The sequence below is a fragment of the Cinclus cinclus genome, chromosome 12, assembly GCF_963662255.1.
Source record: "Cinclus cinclus chromosome 12, bCinCin1.1, whole genome shotgun sequence".
Lineage (NCBI taxonomy): Eukaryota > Metazoa > Chordata > Aves > Passeriformes > Cinclidae > Cinclus > Cinclus cinclus.
Genome location: NC_085057.1, coordinates 10,256,369 through 10,283,971, shown reverse-complemented (window position 1 = coordinate 10,283,971; position 27,603 = coordinate 10,256,369). Strand labels below are relative to the sequence as shown.

At 47.5% G+C, this 27,603-nt stretch overlaps 1 protein-coding gene across 4 annotated transcripts; it reads right to left on the bottom strand.

Moving 5' to 3' along the window:
* Nucleotides 1–37: 37 nt before the first annotated feature.
* SLC41A3 (solute carrier family 41 member 3) lies at nt 38–24,322 on the bottom strand. 4 transcript variants are annotated; one of them, XM_062500646.1, is made up of 11 exons: nt 19,293–19,325; nt 14,294–14,406; nt 13,703–13,810; nt 12,842–12,913; nt 11,910–12,054; nt 9,698–9,844; nt 6,973–7,117; nt 6,209–6,288; nt 4,356–4,490; nt 3,436–3,584; nt 38–937 (listed from the first exon to the last, which is right to left on the bottom strand). In XM_062500646.1, exons 2-11 carry the CDS (start codon nt 14,393–14,395, stop codon nt 752–754), a joined length of 1,269 nt encoding a protein of 422 aa, XP_062356630.1. In that variant the 5' UTR covers nt 14,396–14,406; nt 19,293–19,325; the 3' UTR covers nt 38–751. The 4 variants fall into 4 exon arrangements, with proteins under 4 accessions (XP_062356630.1, XP_062356628.1, XP_062356629.1 ...); XM_062500644.1 differs by lacking the exons at nt 14,294–14,406; nt 19,293–19,325 and adding an exon at nt 24,032–24,322; XM_062500645.1 differs by lacking the exon at nt 14,294–14,406 and having other exon boundaries at nt 19,293–20,294.
* Between the last annotated feature and the right edge of the window lie 3,281 nt (nt 24,323–27,603).

The window sequence follows — 27,603 nt, the reverse complement described above, 5'->3', positions numbered from 1 at the left end:
AAAAAGCAACTCGCAAATACAGAGCATTTCTTTTTCTTTTACCCACTTTATTTATGCGTGTGTTTCTATAAACATTGTAACTACTGGACATTTCATAAACCGTAAAAACAAATCTTCCTGCCCCCAAAATGCAATCTAACCAGCTTTTTGGTCAGGCACCAGCAATGCTGTCAGGGCAGGTAGGTGGTATCCCTAGATAACCTCCTGCTGGGCATGAGCCAGCAGCTCACTGCCTCAGATCCTATGCCTCTGAGCAAACGAGAGCAGACAAGTTTAAAGACCTGGTTGCTCTGCTACTCCAGGGGTTCAGCAGCAGAAAACTGGGGTGAATAAAGAATTCCCCTTGATGGAAAGTCAGAGTCCGATGGAGGGGCTGCAACATCCACTTGCAGGATCGGACGCAGTGACCTCGGCAGGCTTTGGAGCAGCCTCGGGGCTGTGTCAGTGCTGGGGATTGAGACCACGGCCCAAACGCTCCTCCTTTCCCAGTGCCCCAAATGCTCCTTGTTGCCTTGTTTGCCAGGTGCAGGTGTGAGCAGCAGGTGCTTCTCAGAATGATCTTGCTCACTTGCAAGGGCACAAGTCTGCGGTGCTGATTCCTTGGGACGGGTGAGCCTGTCTTTAAGGCACAACGGGAAGGGCGGGAGGGGTGTTGGGATGGCAGGGGAGACCCAGCACTGATAGCCAGGTCCCCCAGTGCCCCAGAGGAAAGCACCATGTCACACGAGGGATGACAGCAGCACATGGACTCTCAGTTCCCCAGGTTCATATCTGTGCCGTGGATGAGCCAAACGAGACGGAAACAGATGGCCAGGAATCCAGTGCCCAGGAGATCACCCAGGGCAGTGAGGTAGGGGATGGAGAAATTGTCCGGGTCCAGAGCCTTCCTCCACATCAGGCGCACGATCAGGTCAGCCACGTAGAGCAGGATCCCCACCTGAGAGAGGGAAGGCAGGCCCTGCTGTGAGGCAGCAGGAAGGCAACAGACCACCCTGGGCTCACAGCCAAAGTCGTGTGGCCATGGCCAGGGTACCAGGGCCAACAGAGGTCACTGAGCCTTCACCCCTTCCCCAGAGAGCTGAGGAGATGGGATGGGATGGGATGGGATGGGATGGGATGGGATGGGATGGGATGGGATGGGATGGGATGGGATGGGATGGGATGGGATGGGATGGGATGGGATGGGATGGGATGGGTGTAGCTGGCCCCTGCTCTTTAACATCACATAACCCACAGTGCCACAGCCCTCTGCTGCCAGCCCCAAGTGTGGAGACCCTGCTTGAACAGCTGACCAGCACTGCCTGCCCAAAGCAGAGCCTGGCCACAGCAAAAGCATCTCCCAAAGATGTAGTTCCTATTCCTGTGCCTTGAATGGGAGTGCTCCCACTCACTCTACCAGGTGAGGGGTTCCTGTGGATATGCAGGCAACCCCAAAGGACAAGTTCTTAGCCAGACTTTTTTCTCTTCATCCTTCTTTTTTCCATTAGAAATTCAGATCATGTCTGCTTTGTTTTTTCTAAAAGTCTCAGTGGACAACTGGAGTTTGAGGCAGTTTTTATATCAAAGCTACCCCAAGCAGAACTGACATGTTAAAAAAATAAATCTTTTTTTTCATCCCAACAGTTTAAAAATCTTTGTTGTGATTTCTTTTAATTCTTATTTCATTCCCAATTCTGATGAACAGATGGAGGAAAAAAAATACTTTGGTTAAAGATTAAAGACTGTCAGGTTAATTGAATTAAGAAGGGAGAGAGAATTTGCACCCCACATCTGTGGTCCCTCCATGGGAGACCACAGAACATCAGGAACCAAAGCCTGAGGCAGCATTTCTAAAGGTGAAAACTGCAAGCTGGGTTGGGAGAAAGGGAGGAGGAGAGATGGGGGAAGTAAATTAAATAACAGAATCACAGAAACAAAACCTGTCTGGAAACTCGAGAGTTTTACATAGATCATTCTTATTCCTCAATTCAGGATCAAATACATCCACATTTTCCATGATGGAAAATTTGTTTAACTTGTGCTAAACAACCCTCAGAGATGAAGATGCCACGCTCTAAGCAATCATCCCCATGGCTTTTTTCCTCCATTTTTGTTTTTCCCAAGGCCTAACATAAATCTTCCCTTTTCCATTTGAAATCCACTATTTCATGTTTCCTCCCCTAGTGACCACATAGCAAATGTTATTCTGTCCCTCCCTACAGAAATTTGGTAGTTTCAAGGCTGTTAACCAGATTTTTCTCAAGCCTCTCTACTTTGTACTAGTTAACCCCAGTCCATTCAATCACTCCTCTGAGGTCATGTTTTCTGGGCCTCTGATCTTGGCCTTCCTCCAACTGACCAAACTTTCCCCCCAACCCTCTTTCTTTCTGTCTTTCTTTATAAAGTATAACAGAGGGGGAAAAAGGGCCAGGCTGAATGTGTTCTCCTCCACTGGTCTCTATGGGAATCTTTCGGGGTCACTGGTGTTGCTGGGATGCTGCTCTTTATGCTGTCATTTATTTCTCATATTTTCATGCTTGGCTTTGGTCAAGGAGTTACCTCGATGCATAAAGAGAAGAATAAATATTTTCCTTTGCAACTGTGGCTGTGCTGCTGGGCTTAGGGTTGTGCAAAGGTCGAGAAAAACTGATTGTTTACCTACACAAGGAATTCACCCTCAAACACAAGGCTGCTTGTAAGGCAAAGTGAGAGTCAGCCACCTCATCATGCAAATTAATGAATCACTGATTTAAAAGGGCAAGTGAAGTCAGAGCCTCTGTGAGTTCAGGCAACAGCCACATGCATTTCTGAGAGAGAAAAATAAAGTTTAGAGGGTAGGGAAAACAGCAAAAGGGAACAAATAGGACCAATCAGATAACCTGCCCATTGCCTCTACCAGGAACTTCTACTTTTGAAGATGAACTGTTCAGAGCCTGGACTTTCCCTTTGTTTTTTACCCACATGGCCCTGCCCAGAGGGATCCCCTAGGTCTTCACCATAATATGTGACAGTGGTTTCCAAAATGGGTGGGGAAACATGCTGGCTGGAGCTCACTGCTCTTCACTTGCCCCTTGCTGGGGTGACTAGTAGCAGCCTGGAAATTGGAGCTTAGAGACTCAAGGAGTGAGCATTTTAAAATAAGGTACTTCCTTGCTAAGTGTGTCTCTGAACACTCACTGCAGCTCAGTGGATGTTGAGAACTTTTTCCTCCTCTCATGCCTGATCACTCACTCACCCTAAAGCACAGTTGTGCTCATGTGGGAAACTAGAGGCTGGCAATTTGGGTGAAGTATTACTGGACCTACAGAATGTACATGATTCTTGGTAGAAGCACACCTGAAATGACAGGAAACAGAGGCTGCTGCTGCATGTTTTACTGTGACTCCTTTTTAACCTGGAGAATGCTGGTTTTATGTTATCTGATTGATTCCTTTCGGATGAGAGTTTGGGGTTTACCTGCAGCAAAGCAGCAGCCAGATAGAACATCACAAAGGTGAAGGACAGGGACGTGTGGCCTCCCTGCAGCAGATGGATGGTGTAGAGGAACACGAGGTGTCCTGGGATCACCAGGAGGAACAGGACACGGGCTGACTTGGAATTCACCCCTGCAGAGCACAGAGACAGAAATGGGGGTAATGCAGCTGCAGAGGGTGAGGGGAGGACAGGACACAGGGCATATTTTAATGCATAAACCTGGGGCTGCCCCTTGCCACCGACCACATTGCTAATGCCTTCTCGAGATCACACAGACACAGGAAGCCTCTGCAGGATCAGCCCAACAGCTTTGTCTAGCACTAAAGCTACATGCCAAAGGCTTTGTGCTCCATGCTGATCCACTCTGATGCTTGCACTCCTCTCAGCTGCTCTCTGTCTCCCACAACTTCTGCTCTGCCTCACTGCAACAGATTTTCGCAGTTTATAGTTTAATCTAGCACTAACTCTCAACCTAACAGGGAAAATCAAGAAGAGCTCTACAAAGACAACAAACCCAAAACTGAGTTTTGCTGATGTTTAAGTATTTCCAGTGCTGAAGATGGAGGAATTGCTGATTTTCAGCAAGATTATGGTCTACTCACTGCTCTGTCCACAGGTGATGGCTCTGGGCTGGCCATTAAAATGGCTTTGTGTTAGATCAAATCTAAGATTCTTTTTCAATTACTTTCTTTAGTGCTCCCTGAAGGCTGCTTTCTTTGCATGCCGGTGAGCAAATATGCCATAAGCGTTTTTTTCATGCTGCTCACTGCAAAGATGCTTCCTCTCTGATCTGAATATTCTCTGTGGAAGGGGAAAGTTCTAGCTTTGAGACCTACAGTCCTTCACCAACCAGGGAAGGGAGCTAGCTGCCATGACATGGACACCAAGGGTTCAGGGTCTACCTGATGAGAAGAAGGTGGTGCATGGGTTGGGCCAGTTCTGCCTCATCTTGTATGGCAAAACTCCAGGCATGCTCCAGAAATGCAGGAATGTAGAAATTCTGCTAGCTTGGATGGCCACCAGATTCCCTCCAACACCTGTGAGGACAAAACACAGAAAACCTGTAAATCACCTTCACCACAGCAGGAAACATCAGTCCAAAGCCTGGCCTATGGTGAGTCCACCTGCATTTACTGAGAGCAGTGGTGAGAGGAAGAGAAAACCTGATCCCTGCATCCCAAGTGGTGCTGCACTATCCACTTTGCAGGAACAGCTTCTAAAAACCAGGAAGTTTCCAGTAATTGTATTCTTCTGACTGCTGACTGAAAACATTTTCCCCTTCTCTCCAGCACTGGATGTAAATGCCACATGGCCTCTGAAAATGATATAATTGCACCTGGTTTGACACAGTCTGTGAGCAACATCTGGGGAAAGCAGTGCAGATGCTGCTCATGGCCACTTCTTGGATTTACTCACTCAGAGAACCATTATTGTTTAAAAGACAACAAAACATTACAGAGAGTGATTATATATCTGTCTGAAGGTACCTACACACTTGTTAAACGAGAAGGAATCATGAGAACAAATTAGAACCCAAATATGTTAGCTAATTAAAGTAAATTAATTCCTTCCAGACTGATTAATTGTAGAAAACATGAAAAAACAGCTACATTTTCCAGTAGAAAATAGCAGGATAATGATCTGTGTAGCCGACTTTCACCACCTTAAGCATTTTCAGGGTGGAAATGCCACAGAAAAGATAATGGTGGACCAGATGCTACAGGCTTCTCATGCTTTCCCTTCCTTGCAGAAGAAATCATCATTAAATGTGAGATTTTCCAGATGGGAATCAAAGTGAAATACTCAGGCTGTCTCACTGTAGCTCAAGATGGGACCTGTCTGAGCCATGCACTGCCACACTTTGCACATGCAGAGTGAAGAGCTGCCTGTGCAAAGACACAGAGCACTGCACAACTGTGCCAGCAGCTCTGTCAAACAGGTCACCTGTCCCCACAGAGCCATGTCTGGAGCTATCTTTGCTCAAATAAATGGCTGTGGACTTTCCCAAGCAGGCTCCTTGACTAACTGTGCTGGAAAGGGTTTGTGCAGATCCAGGAGGGTGGCAGCTGAGTGACACCTCTGGCACTGCAAACAGGACATCACGCTTTGAGGGTGTCATGAGGCCCTAGGAACCTGAATTTCCCTTGGAATGGGCACGTCCTACAAGAATGTTATAATAGCAGAAAAATAATCTAGTGGTTCTTCACTGATACCAGGATCCCCAGCATCTTGTACTGATAGGTGTGTGTATAAAAGTACTGTGACTATAAATATAAATATACACACAAAATATGTTGAGGTATATATATATATATATATAAATCCCATTAAATCAAATCCATATATACAATCTTTTAGAAAAATACACATATATAATCTTATTCTATTAATATTTATCAACAATCTGTATAGGGGATGATTGCACTGCACAAATTACTGAGTGGAGGGGAGGAAACAAGGGAAAATGGATTTATTGTGACATCCCAGTAGGTTTGATTTTATGAAAAGTGTCAGTGTAGCTCTCAGAGATGCTGTTAACCTTTTTGCACAGCTCTGTCTTCACTGTTCTTTTACTTCAGAGACACTTCAAAACATAAGCAGGAACATGATGGGAGTAGCTTCACTACCACTCATGATGGGAGCAGAGACTTGAATACTGATCTCTGTTTAGGGACAATGGTGGATTGGCCAGAACCCTTGGGAGGAAGGGGAGGTGTAAATAAAAGCATGCACAGAACTCCCATACCCAACCTACCATTAATCACAGGTGTGAAAACTGCCATGCCTTCAAAGTTTGGGTCAGTTACAGTTTTGTCCAGGATGAGCCCACCAATGCTGTTAAGAAAAGGACAGGAAATGAGGTTGGACCAATGTTTTCCCAGGGCAATTCCTACACTGTGAAAATATCACAATGACATGGGTTACTGCATAGTTTTCATTATCAGGGCTGGACTGTTCACCATGTTCTCCTCTTACAGCTCAGTTTCCACCAAGAGAAAACATTTCAGATTTTGTTATTGGCAAAATGAGCTCAGGATGACCTCCTTGCCCACCCCCAAGCAAAACTGGCCTTAGTTTGGAAAGCATTGTCATCCTCCCACAAAGTTTTGTTACACTCCTATACTGGCCTTAGCAGTTTTTTTTTTTCAATTCTCTTCTAGATCTCAGCTGAAAGATGTAGCACAGGAAAAATGAACTACCTGGCTCTACATTTACCAGCATTTTCTCTTTACAGCTGGATAAGAATGAGGTTGAATCCTGACAATTTGTGGTGATCATCATCTGTGCTCTCAGTTTCCTGGCTTTCACCCATGTGCTGTGTGGATGTGCCAGTGAGACAGAATGATTTGATTTTTCCAGTCCTTTGGGGGCTCCTTATCTGCTTCCTTGCAGCCTGTTGGAGAATCACCAGTGGCTGAGGAGCTCTAGGCAAATACCCTTCTGCTGTCCCTCCCAGTGTCACCTTTGGTGGCCTTCTAAGTGAGCCCAGGGCTGGGCTGGGAGCAGTGCCTCCTTTACCTGCTGATGCTCATGGCCACAATAACTGGCTGCCACCCAGACTTCAGGACTTCGGCCAGGGAAGGACTTTGCTTGGCAATAGCAACCCAGAGAGGGATCATGACAATGAATACAGCACAGATCAGAGGAGAAAGGTACTTCACATCTGGCAAGGAGAAGAAATCTTGAATTAAATGCCCATAGCTTCACTGGTTGCCAAAATTGTATTGCACAAAGATTGGAAGAAATGCATCAGGACTCCTGCTCCAACCGAGTTATGTTAGAGGAAAAATCACATGAAGCAAGATAGTCCCCACAAAACCACCTCATTCCACCATAGAAATCCATAATTAATCCCTGAAATTCAGTGCTAGATTATGCTCTTTGAAAATCACCAGGATTCAAAGAAAGTTATATTTGAAGATGAACAACTCTCCAATTCCATCTCCATCTAAGAAAGAGAAAAAATTACAAAATTTCTGGCTTCAGGATACAAATCAAACAGCAGGGCAAGTGGGAAACTCCTGTGTGGAAGCTGTATCCCACTTAGGGCAAACACTTCATACCTTCACCTAAAACAAGAGGTGAGAAGTATTTTAGGAGGCAAGCTAGCAGAATTCCTGAGCAGCTGGTCTGCTCTATAGGAGCAAATGTTCTCTGGCACATATAAGCCAGTTAAGATCTGGGGTTTCTTTCGTGCTAGCTTGCATGTGTTTCCATTAGGTGCTTTTTCCATTCAGCCTTGGAGTGATCTTTATAAGCAAAGAAGTTAAAAAATAAGTAGATGTGCAGAACTAAAAGAAAATAAACATGACTCAGAAGCATGAGAAACACCTCCAAGCAATGGGGCTGATGCCAACCCTTTTGATACGAAAATGCTTCTTCAACAAAACTCTCCATCTGGTCTCTGAGTTGGGGCCAAAGGCAGTGGGATATAACACCAAGCTTGCAGGTAATCTGGGAGATGAAGCAGCTCCAAGTGTGCATTTTTAAAAAAAATCATTGCCAGGGCCTTGGGCTACCTGGATGCGACAGCACTGAAGTGATGGAATCTTCTGTGAATGAAAGGCTCTGACACAAAGAGGTGCAACTCTTCACGAGTGGCTTCACTGCTGCTGGGGAGTTAAGAGTTTTGTCAGTGCACTTTGGCCCCTGGACTCATCCAGGAGAGCTGGGTTGTATGACAGATTTAGCCGCTGTGCTGGGTCCCTTAACCACACCACGTGTTGTTTTGAGCAATTAATTCCTTCTTAAATAATGCAGACACAGAGCACTGGAATTGATCAAACCTTATCAGAGCCCACAGAAAGACTCCTGGTAGGATGAATGGTCTTCAGGCTCTACATTCCAGTTCTGCCACATTCTCTCACAGGCAGCCCATAAGCAAGCTGAAAGCCTTTGTCACAGTTTGTATCTCCTTTATGCAGGACTGAGAAGGACCAGAGGCAATTAAAAAAAAAAAAAAGAAAAGAGAGAATCTTCTCTGGCAAGAGGATATTCTGCAGAAGAAAGTGCTGCATCAGGTGGTGAACAGCACTTCAAACTTTACAATCCATCAGTATTTTTGAAGGATACATACACATTTTGGTAGGACCTGGAAGTTTTTAGAGTGTGACCTGTACCTTATTGCACACTGGGCAGGGAAATGGATTTGCTCAAGCACCATCAGCAGTGCTATCCTCCTACCTGCTTCACTTCATGCTCCCAATGACTTGGTGTCTATGTGCTGACTATTTTCCATCTCAAGAGGCTCTTTAACTCTGGCAACCCCAGAAGAGCTCTCTGGTCACAGTTATAGAGGTTATCATGTTGTTCTGCCCGGCGCTCCCTGGGAGATATTATCTGAGGCATAGCAACTGAAAGACAGATTAGCTTTACAGAAGCAGGTGTGATGGCATAATGGAAAAATCCTATTTTTTAAAAAAAAACATCTCTGAAGCTCAAGGAAGACTGGATGGAAGCAATTCATAGGCCTCTCCCTGCAGTGTGTGCTCCTTCAGTCCCTCACTTGTGCTTGCACATGCAATGAGTTATGCAAACTGAGAACAGATGCCTCGCTGTTCTGCTCAGTCTGAAGCAACAATTTGGGTTTCAAATGGTATTGAGTTGCTGGATATTTTTATTTTCCCATTTCTGTTCTAGCTTAGGCTCACAGTAAGTAGCCTAGCACTTTAAAAGCAGCAGACGTCACCAATGTTTTGAGCTTCTGAGGGTCATCAGCTGCCCAAGTCTTTGGCAACCAGCAGCACAGCTAACCTCAGACCACAACCCCTACTCAGAGTCCTGCAGGCACAAAACACTGCAGACTACATCCCTCCAGCTGAATATCTTGTTCATCCATGACTCTCCATGTGAGAGGATACAAGGATATTTTACTGGTGCCAAAATCCTGAAACTGCCTTGTGAAGAAGGACCTGCTATTACCCCTGCACAGGAAGTAGTTTTGCTTGGCTAGTGACAGATTGAGGAACAAAGTCAGTGTCATGTATGTCAGCCTTCTGTTCCAAAGCTGCACAATACATGTTGGTCATTTCTTTGACAAATCCCAGTTGTGTTTATTAGGCTCTGCCTTCCAGTTTACTATTAAAAGAGAGTCTGGGAAAAGCCTCTTTGGTCATTTTTCTACCCCAGTGGCATGACAGCCTCCATTCTGAAACATGCCAGAAGTGCTGAGGCAGCCTGCAATAATTTCACAAGGATTTGTGAGCTCCCTTGCTGAGCTGCACCTCCTTGCTGAACACTGTACCTATGTATTTGAAGAGTGTGCTGCTGATTCCTGCGAGGAGGGAAAGGGTTATCAAATCTCCAAGGCTCGCTGCTATGGGAGTGGCGACATTGTCTGGGTTGATCCCAACTTTCCTTGCTCCAATGATCACACCAATCATCACCAGACCTAGAGAAGACACAGAGCAGGCATGAGAGAAAGCATTCTGCTGTGTTTTACCCCAGAGCTGCTGTTCTGGTTCCCAGAGGAATGTGGGGGTCTAGGAGAAGCAAGAAGCACATTACTCACAACAGCACCATGCAGCTGGAGGCTGGACACCCCCAGGAATTTGTCCTCTTGTTTTCACCAACCTGAAGTGCATGTCCTTCTAAATTGCACCAAAGGCCCAGAGGCACACAAACAAGTTCCAGGGATCAAAGGAGATACCAGCAGGCAGCCCAAATGTAGAAGCTCCCCTCCTGAGCAGCTAAATCTTTGCTGCCTTGAAGCAGGACCAGGCATGAAACATGCTCATAGATAAGCACACAGCAGGCATGCAGCAGCCTCCTGGTGCCATCCCCCCCTCTGGATTCCACAGCACAAAGATATTTTCCTTATTAGACTGAAATTTCTCGAAGTTTGGATCAACAAGGAGCAACGAGCTTCCTTACAGTAGCCTGCATTAGCCTCTCAGCCCAGTCATCAGACAGAGCCTCATGTCCCAGAGCCTTTGAGGCTGCTTTTATTTGCACTGGGTGGATATTGATGCTGTGAGCAGCTCCAGAGTCAAGGGGTTATTGTGGTGGCCCACACCTCTTCCCTTGTCCTCTGAGGTGCACCTGGAATATTGAGCTGATTTTCAGCATTGTTGAGAAGGGAAGTTTTGCTTGCCCAAGTAAGCTTAGAAACACAAACCCTGATGAACATGTAGGAATCCTTCAGCTATCAGATGTCTCACAGGCCTGGAAGTAGCACCTGGAATAAGCCTTGCCTGGCCAGGCTCCACTGCTAAGTAGCAAAGGCAGCCTTGAGACAAGACACAAGACATGCCTTCAAGTCCTTCTGTGGCTGACAGGCTGCACCAAATGAAGCCTGAGAAAATGGTGATTCCCTCCAGCTCATAACTTCTCTAACACAGCCCCTCCAAAGCTGAGCATGCACAGGAGCATCAGCTCAACCCCAAGAAATGCCACATGTGCATCTTCGCTGATAAAACATCCCTTATACAGGAACACATCCTCACACAACATGACATTTCCACAGCAGCCCTCCTAGACACCCACACTCCCCTCCCCACAGTACAGCTGATGCTGCTCCTCTCCCTGGCCGTAAAAAACAGCAGCTTCCCATCGTGCACACCCACACACAAGCTGCCTGTGACTGTGTCCAGGGAAAACACTAATGTCAGCAGCAAACCTGAGACGGTGCAGCAGCAAAGCCCATCTGTGCCACACCAAGCAGGGAGATTGTAGGGAAGAGTAATGAAAGCTGAGCTGCTGTTTTTTAACAACTGCCTCATCCCACGTTTTTCATCAAAGGCATCTACAATCACCCTTCGACTCCCGCTTCGGGATATGCACTTGTTCTAGCTTGTCCCTTTCATTTAGAAAACTTGCAGTATCCTTTGTGCCAGCTGCCGCTATTCAGGGTATCATGCTGCCCTCCTATGGCAGACCTGCAAACCGGAGATCTTCAGGCCACTCAGAGCAGCTCCTACCGTCCAGCCCATCACATCCCCCTGGAAGAGGAAGAGCCAGGGCAGAGGGCTGCCTGGTTCCCAGCTCACAGCACGCAAACTGCAGGGCTGGCCACAACCCTGTTCAGGGTGTGGGGTGACCCAAGTCTGTCTGGAGGATGGCCTGGATTTGTCTGCTAACAGACCCTCCATTCCCTGGGGGACACTATTTCACCCTCCCCTGGGAAAGGGGCAGTGTAGATGGCTCATGTGACACCCCAGAGACATGGAGTGGGGGGTGTTTGTACACCATGCACAGCATGGGGCATTTTTCGTGTGTCAGGTGAAGGACATTTTGATTGCTGCCTGTGGATGCTGAGAGCCCACTGAACAGCAGATCATGGGGGAAGAGAAGCAAAGGCAGGATGCAGAGAGGATGAACGCAGCAGACACGGCTCCCTGCATCCCTCTTCCCTCTGCCAGACCAGAGGGATGCCAGCTGGGCCTCCCTGGTGGAAGGGACAGTTCATCCCCTGCCAGAGTGCTGCATGTTTGATCTGAGGAACCAGAACCACTCACCAAGGGAAAGTGCAGCTATGAAGGCTGTGGTCACACTGCTGGCACACAGCACAGCAGCCTGGCTCAGCTCCACAGAGCCCTTGGAGATGGCTCCCAGGATCACAGCAGCAACAGCAGCCAGAAGTCCCACCACAGTGGCCTGGACCTGGGGACCAAAGGACAGCTGGTGAGCACTCACCACATCTGCTCCCAGGCAGCCCTGGCTCCACATGACTGCAGCACTGCCACACAGCCTGGAGGGCAAAGCCTGGCACAGATGCTGATTGTTTGAGTATTTAAACAGCATCCCTGCAAGGCTCCACTAGATCGAAAAAGAAATCCTGACAGTTCGGAGAAAAATTCTGCAGGCGTGAAAAGGGCAGATAGCACTTCAGCATCCATTGGCTAAGGAATAGCCCTGGTGAGCACAAAAATGGGCTCCCCATCAGCACTGCACTCCTGGGAAGCTTGGAGCTGTGCAGGGAGATAAGGGAAGGCACACAGACACATGTTGCCAGCCCTGTGCTCTTGCCATGTGCAAACTCTAGGCTGGTTCCTGGCTTTTAACAAGCAGAAGGAGCTACAAGAGGCAATTTCTCCAATCTCTCCCCTCCTGCCCAAGGCTGATTCCCAAGCACTGCCAGTAAATGACAAGCTTTATCCAGGGGCTGCTGTGAAACAGGGATTGTGCCATAGCTCCTGCTGCAAAAGGAGTTCTATTAGTTCAGTTTGTCTACAAAAGCAATGAACATCTAGATGTGTTTTACAGCTAAACTACAAGCTCTGGGGCCACACAGAGCTTTATTTGAGGTCAAGTCCTGGCTCTCCTTGGCTGCGTTGAGGATACCTGCCCTACACCAGCTCTACATTCAGCACTGCTGGAACAGATGCTGCTGGTCTGCAGCAGAGCAAGAGAAAAGGGAATTTTTCATCTCCCAGCTGATGTGACTCACCTGGATAAGGGCTAAATTGCAGGTGGCCATTTTCCATTGCTTCTGGGCATCATCCATCTGTCCAGTGTTAGCCTAGGAGTCAAGAGAGATACCCTGAAAAGCTGTTTCTGTGGTACAGGTGGCTGCTGAAGGCAGTTTCACCGGGTCCCTGGGGGAAAGGGGCTGTCCTAGAGAGGCAAATACAGGTCACCATCTCCCAGCCTTCCCCACACTTCCTTCTTGACACTTTTCCACCAGCTCAGTGTCCCAGGGGCACCAGAGGCTCACACTGGAGGTGCAGAGGTGTTGCAGGGCACCCAGCTAAAGGTGGAGTGGGCGTATCACCACAGCTGAACAAAAAGCTGAACAAATTGAACCATTTTTCGTCCTTTGTTCCCCCTAAATTGCTCTGGTAAGCTACAATTTCTCCTGAGGCATAATAAAAAAAGGTCCAAGTAAACAAAATTGCTTAGGGAGATAGAAGAGATCAAATACTGAGTAGCAAAAGCTGCTGCAGGTTCCAAGAAGCCTGGGTCTGCTCCCCCTGAGGTAGGGGTGCTGGGAAGCCCTCAAGGATCAATACCCACAGAAAAGCAATCCAGTACTGAAGCTGACAGCTGTGGAGCCCTGGCTTTGTCTCCTTCATGTGTCACAGGGCCCCAGATATCAGCAAGTGGCCACCCAGGGATTAATTCACCTTCAAAGTGCAGATGGAAATTCTCTGTTCCAGTTACAAAATGAGGGCAAACACATAATTTTAATGATCACACCCCACTAGTTTCTGCTTAGCAGAAAAGTGTGATTATCTAAATGAAGAATTTCCTGATGCCTCCTGGTAATCACCCCCCTCCCAGCACCCCCCACCAGCTTGTTCCCACTCACAGCAGTGGAGAGCCTGGATGCCAGTGTCATCTCCAGATTACCCTTCAGGCCAACCAAGGCAGGAACCAGGATAAACACTTCTGTAATTGTCCGAAACACATCCCAGTGCTGCAAGAAAACAAAGGCAATGACCTCAGTTTGTGCTGCTGACCAGTCCAGTTCTGCTGCACCCCAGGGCAGCAGGTTCTTGGCTCACCACTCCAGCCATCCTGTGCACATAGGGGCAGAGGCTGCCCTCATGCATTTTTCATCTCATGTTTTGCACTTTTAGAGTGAAGGAAGGAATTTTCAGCTTGCAGTATTCTTTCTCATCTCATGCTCAACAAAGCACTACCTTAATGGGAAAGGGCCTTTTTTACTAGGGGCAACAGAAGATTTTGGAAACCCACAAATTAAAATCCGCCTTTAGCATCAGCCAAGACCAACATTAAAAATAATTAATGTTTATGAGCCAAATGAAATAGAGCATGTTCTCCATCCTTTCACTGACACTAGATACAGGAACCTCTATTGCTAACCACACTCATAAGAAAAAAACCAAAGATCTGGAAAATGATCTCACAACAAGAGTTTGTGTCTGTCTTTTCTTACCAAACTTCTAGTCAAGCATCTAAGACTGGTGGTGGGAGGGAAGGAGATTTTGGCATCTCTTCTCCACAGGCAGTTCCTAAATCTTCCTGCTACGAAGCACATTCTTGGTACAGCTGGAAAAAGGTTTTAAATTAAGATATCTCATAAGCCAAACTGCCAGGACAATATCTTGACTGTTGTTGCTGCTCTGAAGCTGAACTGTTGAATCAGCTGCAACACCAGAGACAATCTGAAAACGTAAGAAACGTTGTTGATGGACGTCTTCTCTAAATTTGGTACCATACAGTGCCTTGGAATAGAATTTGTTCCTCCTCTGTGCATTCAAGGGTGTTGGTAAAGTCCTGCTGTAGCCAGAGAGGTTTAAATGAGGATGAAATCACAGAATGGGGCCACTCAGCAGGAAGGAAAAGTAACAAGCTCAACATCTAAGAACAGAATAGAAAGTAAAAGGGGTGGCTGCAATGAGTCAGATCAAAGGTTTATCTAACCCATCCTTAGCTCTGCCAATAATCCAGTTCAGGTGTATATATCAAGAATTGACTAAATGACAAGTAAATGGGATAATTCTCGTGTGTATTTTCCAGACTATGACTATCTGCCACAGGGTACTGAGCTTGTGGGGGTTTTCTGCACACTCAGAAGTGTTGAAAGGTTTTCTCTTTCAGGTCCTCATCCAAACTCCCCCCTCCAACCTATGTGCCATCCTATCGCAAAAATTTCCATAGTTTAGCTGCACATCATGTGAAGGATCAATTTTTTCATTATTTCCAACTTGTCACTGGCTAGTACCCATGATGGTCCTGAATTCTGGCACTAGAGCACAAAACAAACAGCACATCCCTACCCATGTTTTTCACATCCACTGGGATTCTATAAACTTGAATATCCAGGCAGATATTCAATAAACAGACTCAACAAATGGTGACACATTCAGCTGCCAGCCTGTTAGGAGTTATGTACAGGGTGTAACAGCTCGGTGGTTTTTTTTGGATGTGCCATGGGAAGCTGTGGGAAGGTGGTGATGTCTGTCTGCTGGGAAGACCTCACAGCTTCCTTCTCAGTCGGGATAAATGAAACTGGGGCTGAGCCAGTCCTGAGCATGTGGTGCAAGGCACCTCAGAAGTGCAGATAACAGGCAAAATGTTATTATCAATATAAAAAAGGCACTTTTCCTGGCAGTGGTGACCTGGGAACAGGCACGTTTCAAAATGTACAAGGTATGTTACTGCTGCATAAACAACCAACAACACAAAAATTGTTCCCTTATTTGATACACTATGGTTTTGTTTCAATTTGTTAACAATGAAACCTAAGTACCTGAGAAAACTAGGGGTGGACATCTCTTAAAGATTCGTATCTCCCTCTCTCTCTTTAAGAATAAAGATCCAAACACATCCTGAAACCTTCAAAAGAAAGAGGAGAAAAAAAGAGACTTCATAGTCACTATGTAAACACACCCCCCCCCCCATCATTTAAAGCACAGAGGCATACAGAAATTCATGCTTAAGACCTTGCATATTCTGTACATAAAAAGACATATTTAGAAAGTAACAGAAACACTCAAGTGTTTGTATCTTCTGTGCATGCCACCTTTGGGAAATATGACTTTGATATGTCTCAGTAAGCTCCAATACTTGTGGCATAATAAATTTTGCAGGTCTCAAGCTATCGGAAGAGAAGTTTCAGCATATGAGTTATGATTTTTTGGGACTCTGCCTTATATATAATTACACCTGAAAGCTCTGAACAATTAATAACCACGCAACTGTACTAATAAAAAAAGCTGACTTAATTGCCTCTATTTCAGTCTCATTAGTGACTCACTGAGAGCCTAAGGACAGATTCATAATGATTTATACCACAACAGCCAGGACTCCATCATGTTCGTGACTGCAGAAATACAGAATAAACAGATGATGCCTGTGCCATCAACTTGCAGGACTGTCAGCTGGAGGAGTGGTTGAGTGAGGCAATTTGGAGCCATGCAGGCAAGGAACTACTTGAGTGAAGACCTGGACAAAGCCTGGGGAATGTGTCTGTCCTTTGAGATGAAAACTGGCCTAGAAAGAACAAATCCCATGCACCACTGCAAACCCACACAGGGGGACACAGAGCCAGAAAGAGACTCTTTCCCACTTCACATTTTCACAATGGAGTTTCAGCCCTAAAACTCATCTCTGAAGAAGCTTGGTTAACCCCATGTTCTACCCACAGCATCTGGGTCCCTCAGAGGAAGACAGGTTATCATGGATGCACTGAGCCAGCCCCCCAGCCTCAGTGCAGCCCTGCTAGAGCTCGTCACACTGTCCTCACAGACCCAGTCACATCCTGTTACCTCTCCAAGACATCCATCTCCCATGGCAGCAGCTCAGAAGCCTCAGGGGCTTTCCATTGCTCTGAACAAGTCAACAGAAGATCAAAATATCTTAGAGTACAAAATGCAAGCCAATTCAATACTCTTTTCAAAGCTAATCATCTCATGGGCTTTTGTCAACAAAGGACAGAGATATCATATCTGTGATTTTCATTTGGACTGTGTCTCACTCCAGAATTCTCTGGTTTGAAATCTGACTATCCAGCTTCAATACGATCCTTCACCTTACTGTATGAAAGTGGGACAAACACTGGCAGGGCCCTGCAAGGTCTCCAGCAACACCAGCCAGCCCAGAATCCAGATGGACCAGTGGGCCAAGAATCACTGGAGCAGAGGCAGAAATGTCCAGAAGGAAAAAGCCTGTGCCATGCTATCAGCCCTGCAGAGAGACTGCATCACCTGCATACACAGGAAGAGAAAATGGCAAACATCTATGTCTTTGGGCATCCTTTCCCTACAGCATGGGAGACACAGGTCTGAGCCTTAGAGTCAACTGGGCTAGACAATACTCTTTTGATGATTTTTCTTTTAAACAGTAATATGAACAGTTCTTGGTTTCATCCCAGAGCAGATCAGAAACTGCTAAAATCCTGAGAAGTTTGATAGGATATGAATGAGCAATTTACACCTTGTTCTCTTTACAGCAGTATGAGCCTTGCAAAAGACAGCATTAGCTGGACTCACAACACAGAACCAAGTTATTTCAAGATATATGGTATATAATAAAAGAAGGGCAGCAGGATTAAACTCAGTATTATCTATGCTCTAGATACCATTCTTAAGCTTGCCCATATATCTCCCTGTTAAAAGCAGACACGGAGTTTCCTAAGAATGTTTTGCAGTCACTACAAATAGGGCAAAAACATTCCTTAGCCAGAAGAACCACTAGAAAATGGGCAAATCACAGACTCCTGGACTTGAAAAACCTGTCGTTTCAGTATGTGAGCCCTTATGAGTGACAATATGAGTCTTAGGGTACCTGGCCTCAAGCAGGCAAACAGTGTCAGGTTTTAGTTGGACAGGACAGTGAGTTTCTAGCTCTCACACTTGCAGGAAGTTGAAAATAAACAGCTCAAAGACTAAGAAGCACAGAAGAATAACCCAAACATTTAAAAGCTAAGATCTCTGCATTTTCCCAGCTCCTGGTTTTGTTTTTAGCTCTGGGATTGCTGATACCATGGCAGCACACCTCACTAACATCTCTTCTGCGCCACTTTTGACTCAGTGCTCTAGACTCCCTCCTCTGGGAGCTGAACCCATGGACTGATGGTTTCTATTTCAACATAGCTCACCAAAATATACACTTCCTGTGGTTGTGGTTTATACCTGACCCCATTTCTAGAAGTCAAGAGAGCAAATATACAAATTAGATTGCACATTGTTATTTAAAGAACAGGTGCAATGTACACATACATGGCTTGTGTTTCACATCAGTTTGGATACAGTCACAGTTTTGAACACAGCTCAGTTCTTAGCAAGTGAATCGATTTCTTCTAGACAAAGACCTATTCACTAGTTACAGAGTGGGTATGTGCTATGTCTTTCTCCTCCTTTGAGACAAATGCTAACTATTAACATAACATCTTGGGTAGTTTGAGAACTTCAGTAATGCTGCAGGACAGGTCTGTGCCTAAGCACGGCACAAGGTGGAGATGACAAACACAGCACAGCAACAGCCTGTGCCACTCCAGTTAACCCTTCTTTGATATTCCTTGTGCTCCCTTTAGTTCCCTTCTCTGCCTTCTTTGTTTCTTCCAGTGCAAGAAAAAAACAAGCAAGGTATTGTCTTTCCAAACATTCAAGTATCCATATTTAGCTCCTCCTGTGGTATTAATGCCAGAGAATCCAATGTACTCCACTGAGCTCAGAGTGCAGGATATATCCTTGGGAAACTCTGCCAGCTTTTTGATTTGTAAATCCATGGGCATGAGATGCCCAAACTAGATCAAATTTTGCATTTCTATTTGTGCCACTGGTACAAAGGAAAGACAGTGGGATAGATCCTGGTTGTGGGCACAATGGTGTAAAGGCAGCAGCACTCCCTGGCAGTCAGTGGAAGTTATTCTAAATTTATACCCATCTCAGAAACTGCCCAAGAAGAACTCCGTTTGTAGGCAATGCCTCAAAATACCACCATTTTATGGTGGCATGCTTCTCATCACAGTATCTAAGTGCTTTCTAGACCAAAGATTACATTAGGTTGTTTGCAAAGAAAGCATGAACTTGCCTCTAAGTAAAGCAGGTAGTTAATAGCAACCCTGACCTATATCTCTTTATCAGCAATATTTGAAGGAAAGAAATGATATCATGCAACAGGGGAATATGCTGCAGCCTGATCCAGTTGCTTCACAGGAGTCTTTACCAAAGTGTTTAGCTTGACAGAGAAAAGGGAGCACCCAGTCTAACGTTAGGCAGCCATCTGAAAACCAGTATCCCACATTACAAGGAACCCAGCTACTGATCTAAAGGAGATGGACAGTGTCCCTCCAGCACAGAAAAAGTCTACAGCCATACTGCTGACTGGCTGCTGGGATCACACTCATTAAAAACAAGCAAACACAAATACTCAAGGTCAGAGCCTTAGCCCACCCTCTCACTACAAGTTGCCTAATCACAGGTACCTACTTGAACAACATCCATCAAGAGGCCAGCAGCCACCATTCCCAAGCCAGCCAGAAGGAACGGCACAAAAATCTGGGAGGCAATGGAGAATGAAGTCTCTGGGAGAAATCCACTGGCTGACCTGGTCAACTTGCAGGTGAAACCTCTCAGCTTCTTGCCGTGGAAGCACAGTTCCAGCTGTAACTGGGTGACCACCATGGTCACACACTGTTACCCCATGCTCAGCAGGAAAATGGAGGGAGATCAGGACATCACACAGATCCTCCTTGTAGCTCTCCCCAAAGTCAGAAGGAATGTTTTTCCTCAAACTACAGCAACGATGCCAAATTCCTTTAGTTTCTTCTCCTCCTAGGAGCACGTCCAGATGATTGCAGCAAGGGTATCCTCCAAAATTGATTCAGCTGGGTTGAGCCCAGGTGGCAGCCAACTCGATGGACCCAATTTCTCTGATTTATATCCAGGGGGGAATTAAAAAAGAGAAGAGAAGATTGTAGAGATGCTTGTGGACGAATAGAAATGAGCCCACACCCCATTCAGCTCCCACCACTTCGGTAAAAACCAGTAAGACCTGCTCAGGCTACAGCGCTGAAAGAGTGACAGGTCATACAAGAATCCCTCGGCGTGCTCAAACACACCGGTGTCCTTTCTCCTCGGGTTACATTTCTGGTCAGAGCGCGGCGCGTGTTTGATACGATGGTTTAATGTGTAAGCCTGCTGCAAAGCAGCCCAGCTCCCTGGCTCCCACCGCAAGCACTGCTGAACTTTCCTCACTGTCCCGAGGCCGAGCAGGAGGGGAGCTACCAACCACGATCCATTCTGCAGCTCTCCAAGGTGAAGAAAGGTCAAGGAAAGCAGGAGCCCACGTTTCTCTCAGCTGACGGTATTACGCAGGTCTCGTCGGCGGGCAGGTGACACCGCTGAGCCGGCTGGTGACACCAGATCTGCCCTCCTAGACCCCGGCCCCTCGTGCCCGCTCCATGGCTCCGGGACAGAACAATCGAGCTATGCCAGCTGTACCTCTGAATGACTGGCTCTCGGGGGGGAAAAAGTTCACAGAACCAGCCAATAAGCTTCAAAAACGAACACCCTTATCTGCTGTCATCACTTCAACTTTCTGCTGGTTTGCAAAGGCCAAGATAAGAGTCCTAGCCGGAGCTTATTTAAGGTAGCTCCATAATCTCTCTGCACAACAGGCAAGGGAGAGAAAGGGCAGGCTGTGAGCTGGTCACCCTTCCTGTTCCGAAGTGGAACGCACAGCTCCTGCGTGCTCCTGGGAAGGTACTGCCTTTGAGAGAGGGGGTCTCACCCCAGAGCCTTCATGGTCAAGCAATTTATACAAGGTCAAAAATCAGAGCTGCATCATGGCTGCATACAGCCAAAAAGTTTGTATCCTTCTCTGTAAAGGCTTCAGCTCAAAGTCAAGCATGTAGGGGAAAGAGTCACATTATTGTGCTTGGGCTTCTTTCTAATAATTAATTTGGGCAAACCAATTGAATCAGAGGGTCAAAAAGTTTCAAAAAACACCTTTTAGGATGGATCAACCCCCTTCCTCCTATTCTCTGTGAGAGAGAAAGGCTAATGGTTTGTGGACTCTGTCCTTGTGACAGGGTCCCCAGTGTTGTAGGGGAGCTGGAGAGAACATGACATGATTGCAGCTAAATGGGGAACTGAAGAAGCTCTCAGCCATTTAGACAGTGTTTATTTGGTCTGAATTCACACAAACTGATGTGAGAGAGCAGAGCTCCCTGGAAGCAAGGCTGAGTGGAAATCAAACACAAGCTACAGAATCTCTGTCCTTCGCTGCTTTCTAAGGCTGTTATTTTGGTACAGCCCCTAAAACCTTCTGCACTCTCAGCTGCCTTGGTGTGTACATGTGTCTCCACCGCCTAACAATGGTCCAGTTAGCTAAAAGCTAAGAGGAGAGTACATTTCAGCTAATTTCACTGGGAAAAAAAAAAGTCCCACAATATCTGTAAGAGTCAGGTTAATAAAAATCCTGTAATAACCACATATGACCCAACCTTTTTATACCAGCTGGGAAGAGAGAAATGACAGTCTGAAAGCCCAGTTCTGGTTAGTCATTCACAGAGGGTTCAAGGAAATAAAAGACAATTTCTGGACAAAATTTCTGGACAAAAACATAAGTTTTCAAGTTCTAGTAATGTGCCTACCTAGTCCCATATGCCGCTGTATCAGCTAACTGGGTTGATGACAGGCAGAAACAGTAATGTAAAGGAAATATCAATGAGCCTAAATGACTCAAATGACATTAAAAAACACACAGCAGCAAAACATCCTGTACTAAAGCGTCAGCCTGACAGGGTTTATGGGTTTATCACACTCCATCTCTTTCCTTCTAAGCAAGCACCATAAAAAGCCCTCAACCGATAAATCAGTATGCAGAGAGGTAATTGGTTCAGATGACCCATGTGTGTACATTGGGTCATTTTATTATGCATTTAAGGAGCCTCTGATATAGAGCCACACCATATTTATCAGCAGAGAGATGTACCACATTTTCCTGGCAAAGAAATATACCTTATTTTTCCAGAAGAGATACATCAGGTTTGAGAAGAAAGAGAGCATTGCTCAACAGTGGGAAAAAGATTGTGACTAGCTACTGAAAAAAAAAAACAAAAAAACAAAAAACCAAAAACCAATAGCTCATGGCTGTACCAGTCAAGATGGCAAAACCTGGGGAGATGCCCTGCTGCCCTTCTCTGCACACAGATACACTCTACCATGATGTTGCCAACTAGTCAGAAAGTAGCACTGTCCTGGAGGAGTCAAAGCAGAATCAGCCTCTTTGGTGAGTCCTGACCCTGATCTAGATCCTCCATCCACAGGCACAGGGCAAAAAACAGAACAGAAAGATGGCAAGTCTCTGAGAGCACAGTTTAATGCCTACCTTGTCATGCTTGCAAAGAAGAGACAGAAATGCCCATGAATGCTCTCACAAAGTGGCAGTGTTAGCAACAGGCTGCACTATTCCAACACCATGGGCTCACGGGACAGCGATGCTTTTCAGGGACTGCACGTCCCAGTTGTTCAAGCACCACCACTCCTGACTCTGTGAGCTCTCTTTTACATCATGCAGTGTATTTTTGTTTCTAATCTTGCTGTTCTCCTCGCCACTTTAGGAAAGGGCAGAGAAGAGAACTTTTGTGGAGAGATGGAAAGCAGGCAGATGGAGAGTGCCTGGGGCCTAGGGTTCCACTGCTGTCCCACAGGAACAACAGCAGCAGCCAGGGAAAGGCCAGGACTGGCTCAGGAAGGAAGGGCAGCAGCAAGTCCTTGATCAGAGGTGCTCAAGCAATCCATGGTCATGCAGGAACAGCCACTGTACTCACTGCCAAAAGCCGTGTTTCCTGTGAGATGTTGCATGAGTTGCATGGGTTGATTTCCCATACTTCAAGCACTAATATGATGGCTTTTAGTGGACTCGTTATTTGCAAAAACAGAAAAGAGCCTTCTGCATTTTCAGAGAATGAGGTTTGCCTCACATTCTGTTCATATTAGTGGCTCGGTTCCTCCTTGAAAAAATAGTCCCAAGGAAGAAACATTGAAGGAAAGGTTCTCCTCCAACATCATAAACCCATCTGCAATCCATTTCACACTTTAATAACTCACAGTAGGAAGAGACACATTTAATGTCAGAGATCTGTAGGAACAGGCAGCTCTAAAAAGTCTAAAAAATAAAAACTGAAGTGGATGCTCAGTGTTCAAGACTCTTGGGAATAATGTCTAAGGAGACAAAAAGTAGTTTGACACTGGGTTCTGGATTTGCCTGGTGTTCTGTGACCTGACTAGACATTCTGCTGGGTATCAAGTACATGCTCAGGTCAGTTAAGGATACTGTGTCACTCCTAAGCCTTAATAGCTCTTCTAGCTCAGGGAGATCAGCCCTGGGTTAATGACAAAGGAACACAGCTCCACATTTGTGAAAGTTGTCAATGTAAGCACAGTAGTTCCTGTGTCACTGTATCAGACAGGTCAGAGTTGTTTGACCTCACAACTAGTTAGTCAAATAACAAGGTTAACCAAAAAGGCACACTGTTAGAGTAACCCAGAGTGCAAAGGCATGGCAATTTATAAACTGCAAATTACCTGCAGCTTTAAACTGTCTAAAATTAGGTGCTGATCATTGCCTTAAAGGTCTGTATTGCTGCACTACAGGAGGAAAGGTCTCATCCTGACCACCACAAATTCAGAAATGGGACTTCAAATTATCTGCCATGAGACCTTAGGGAAGGATGTGGTGCACAGCGGGGCTGAGCTGTTGTATGAAGTGTCAACAGTGCTGGGCTGGCTGTCACCTTGTACAAGGAAGTAGCAGGTGCAGGACTGTCCAGAGCTACACCTGTGAGTGATGTCACCAGTCTCTCTGCTGCAGGAAAGCACTGTGCCACCCCAGCCCTGGGGCTGCACTCACCCACCCACCCTCTTCCCAGGACCCAGGGGAGATCTCTGCACAGGACTGCACAGTGTTAACCATCCTTCATGTACTCTTTAGCACTGTGCTCTCTTCTTTATCCAGAGGAGGAAAGGTGCCAGAGAAGCACCACCACACATCTCTTGAGAGCTGCACAGTGCATTATTATGACTTTGAGAGATGTGCTAGCATAGAGGACTGCTGCAAATCCTCCCTTACTAAGCCATTCCCAGAGCAAATCCCCTGCCTGTGAAGAAAAGTCCCTCACTTATCCCATATCAGGTATGTCAGATGAGTTTCTTTCCCTTACCTGAACATAATCCAAAACCATTCCTGCCAAGACCATGCCAAGCCCAGCTAGGAGGTATGGCAGGAGCACTTGCAGGCAAATTGAGATTGCTGACTCTTCCTGTGACTTTGCCATGGCCGCTTTCTCCTCAGCCAACAGCTTCTGCTGTGCATGCAGAGAGACATCCTCTGCTTCCTGGCTGCCAAGTCGGCTCTCTCTGTGTTTGCCCTTGCTCTTTCCTTTGTGCCTGGATCGTTCTCCATTCCTAGACCTGCCCTCTTTTCTCCTCTGCCGAACTTCCTCACCTTTCATGGTGGCTTTCTTGAATCACAGTTTTTCTGAAAAACAAAGACAGAAACAATGAGATAGCATAAAGAAGTATCAGGTAGGTGAGAGACAGGAAATTCTTTGGCACTGTGTGCACTCCATTAACCTGGAGGGAAACCACTTACTCCCCAAATCCAAGATACTCTGCTGGCCCAAATACCAGTACTTAGTTTACCTTCAACTTTGTATAGTGTCAAACCTCACTTTCTGTAATTGCATCTCTTCCTAGGCCTGTGTTCATGCTGCTGGGCTTGCTGTGCATGCTGGCTCTTCCCCTGAGAGCATCTGGAAGAATGCAGAAGATGCTGCACGTGGCCTGAACCCTTGACTCATCAGCTCTCATACTGGGAGTCACAAGAACTTATGAGCCCTGCAGAATCCAGCCCTTTCCAGGACCTGACCCCTAGCCAAGAAATGGGAGCAAATTTTGACTTCTTTATATTCTAGCATCCCACAGCCAGCAAAGGACTAGTATCCAGGTGTGCACTATGCTTACTACCTAGCATAGCTGTCCACCACTCCTCAATAACAAGACAATTCTTTGATCTTCGTGCTAATCTGGATACTTTTTCTTCTTTTTGTGCCTTAGTTGTGCACTACATGACTCATCTGTCTACAGGGAAGTTGCCATGACCCCACAGCATCTTACAAGAAAAGATAAACGCGCAAAATTCAAATCAGTAACCTTTTTGCTGCCATCAGATCTCGTTTCTTGATGGAACCGTCACTGATACCGCCTGTCCCACTGCTGCCCCAAGTCTTTCACCCATCACCTCCTGCCAGCCCTCATGTGGATTAACCTCTGCCAGATTTTCTCTGATGCTCTCATTTCCAGGATGGACCCCTAACACCCCGAGGCCCCTGCGCTATCCCATGTAGGACCAGCCCTCTTCCTGCCCCAACATCTGGATAGCGGAGGAAACAGCTGGGAGGCCCTGCCCACGGCCGGGGAGCGGAGGGAGGAAGGATGGGCAAGACAAAGTCCCGCTGTGCGGGAGGAGGAACCGCGGCCCCGTCCCCGCTTACCGGCTCCGTGCGCTGCCCGGGCGCTGCCCGTGCCGGGGCCGTCCCCGCGGGCCGATGCGAGCCGGCCGAGCTCCCGCCACATCTGGGCCGGCTCGGAGCCCGCCCTGCGCGAACAGCGCGGGTTCGAGCCCGGCCCCCGCCCGCGGAGGAGGAGGCGGAGGCGCTGCCGTGAGTGGCAGCCGCCGGTCCTGCCCCGGCGCCGTGCCCGCACCGCGGCTGCCGCACGCCCCGCCACGCCGGCAGCAGCCTCGGCCTCTCCCGGATCCCGCCGGGCACAGCGGGGACACTGCCCGCAAGGACGGGTCCCGCTCGGGGGACAGCTGTCCCCCGCTGTCCCCTCGCTGTCCCCCCGCTATCCCCTCGCTATCCCCCCGCTGTCCCCCCGCTGTCCCCCGCTGTCCCCTCGCTGTCCCCCCGCTGTCCCCCCGCTATCCCCCCGCTGTCCCCCCGCTGTCCCCCGCTGTCTCCCCGCTGTCTCCCCGCTGTCCCCCGCTGTCCCCTCGCTGTCCCCCCGCTGTCCCCCGCTATCCCCCCGCTGTCTCCCCGCTGTCCCCCGCTGTCCCCCCGCTGTCCCCCGCTGTCCCCCCGCTGTCCCCCCGCTATCCCCCCGCTGTCCACCCGCTGTCTCCCCGCTGTCCCCTCGCTGTCCCCCGCTGTCACCCCGCTGTCCCCTCGCTGTCCCCCGCTGTCCCCCCGCTATCCCCACTCTGTCCCCTCGCTGTCCCCCGCTGTCTCCCCGCTGTCCCCTCGCTGTCCCCCGCTGTCTCCCCGCTGTCCCCTCGCTGTCCCCCGCTGTCCCCCCGCTATCCCCACTCTGTCCCCTCGCTGTCCCCCCGCTGTCCTCCCGCCGCTCCCGGAGCCCGTGCAGGGCGGCAGGGGAAGGGTGACGGCTTCCAGCGTGGGCAGCGTAAACAGGAGACTGCAATTAAGAGCTGCGGAAAGACGTTTCCTCTGTTTGGGTTCGTCAGGGTATATTTTTTGTTGGGTTGGTTGGCGAGGTTTTTTTCCTCCTCATTTTGGCATTTGCAGGAGCTCGTGTTGCAAGCTTCCTGTGCAAAAGCCTGCCTCCACCGCCGGCAGAGCAAAACTCCTGCCGATTTGATTTTTCTCCCCATCCCGTTCTGAATCAGCGGGTTAGATAAGTGATTACAGCATCCATCACGTTTAGGCACATAAATCTCATTAAGCACTGAAGTAATCATACCCATGCAAGTCTCCTGAATCATGCGGCTCAAATTTCCAGAACAATTGAGGATATTAAATCATACCTCAGTACCAGAGCATACTTATATCCTGCTGAAGTCTCTCGGATGTCATGCTATGCTAAAGAGCTCTTACAGATAAAATGGTGCCCCTGGCTCAAAGCAGGGCACACCAAAAGGAGATGAAGGTTTTGGTAAGTGGCAGTAACGAAACCCTGCAGCTGCTGTGTGTCCAGGGTGCTCGGTGGCTGTTGAACGTCACTCTATAAGGGCAAGGCTTTAAATTTCAGCTCACTTGATGTAATTTTAGGTCTTTACTTTGCAACTGATGCTTCCCTGAGAGTGGTCAGAAGACCACGTCTTGGTGTGAGAAATAAGAGGGGAAGGAACGCGGTTTTAAAATGTAACAACGTTGCCAAGACACTTTTAGACCTGTTAAGTGTATTCTCCTATCATTTTACCGCTGAGCTTCAAAGAAAAATATCTACGGAGCAAGCACAAAGTCTCCTGGGGTGCTTGATTGGCAAGGGCATTTTGGTAAATGCTTCCAGCTCAGGAAGGAATGTCCTACAAGGGATCTCACACCTGGGTCTGAGCAGCAGCCACAAGAGCTCCAGCCGCCTGCCAGAGCTCGCTCTGGGTGCACAATACCTGTCTGGCTCATGTGCCGTGACCTGAGGTACCAGGCTGCAGCCCCTGGAGCATCCCCAGTGGGTTATATTTGAGTAGGCTGCCTTTCAGCAGCAGCACAAAGCTGCGCTTTCTCAGAAGTGCAGCAGCACTGTTTGGATGGATCCTGGCTTTGACGTAAGGGAACGGTGGCTGGACCTTGATTGCAAACAGAGCTCCAGTGACTCTTTAGATAGGATAGCTCACCTGCTCCTTGCAGCCTGGGAAGTGCCTGTTGGCAGAAAGCTGAGCAACTTCATGCTAAAATGTTCTATCTCCCGTCTGAGTTATAGTTCAGGTGTGCTGCTTTCCTCTGCTCTCTCACTGATGTGCAGGTAGCACCAGCAGCCGCAGGGTTAGGACTCAGTA

What these genes read in the sequence shown, in the direction of transcription:
- SLC41A3 (XM_062500644.1), bottom strand. Translation starts at nt 24,322, where the DNA reads ATGAAAGGTGAGGAAGTTCGGCAGAGGAGAAAAGAGGGCAGGTCTAGG. An exon ending in CACACTCTTCAAATACATAG is followed by an intron (nt 7,118 to 9,697) that starts GTACAGTGTTCA and finishes TCTCCTTGCCAG; the next exon opens with ATGTGAAGTACCTTTCTCCT. An exon ending in CACCACCTTCTTCTCATCAG is followed by an intron (nt 3,585 to 4,355) that starts GTAGACCCTGAA and finishes TGTGCTCTGCAG; the next exon opens with GGGTGAATTCCAAGTCAGCC.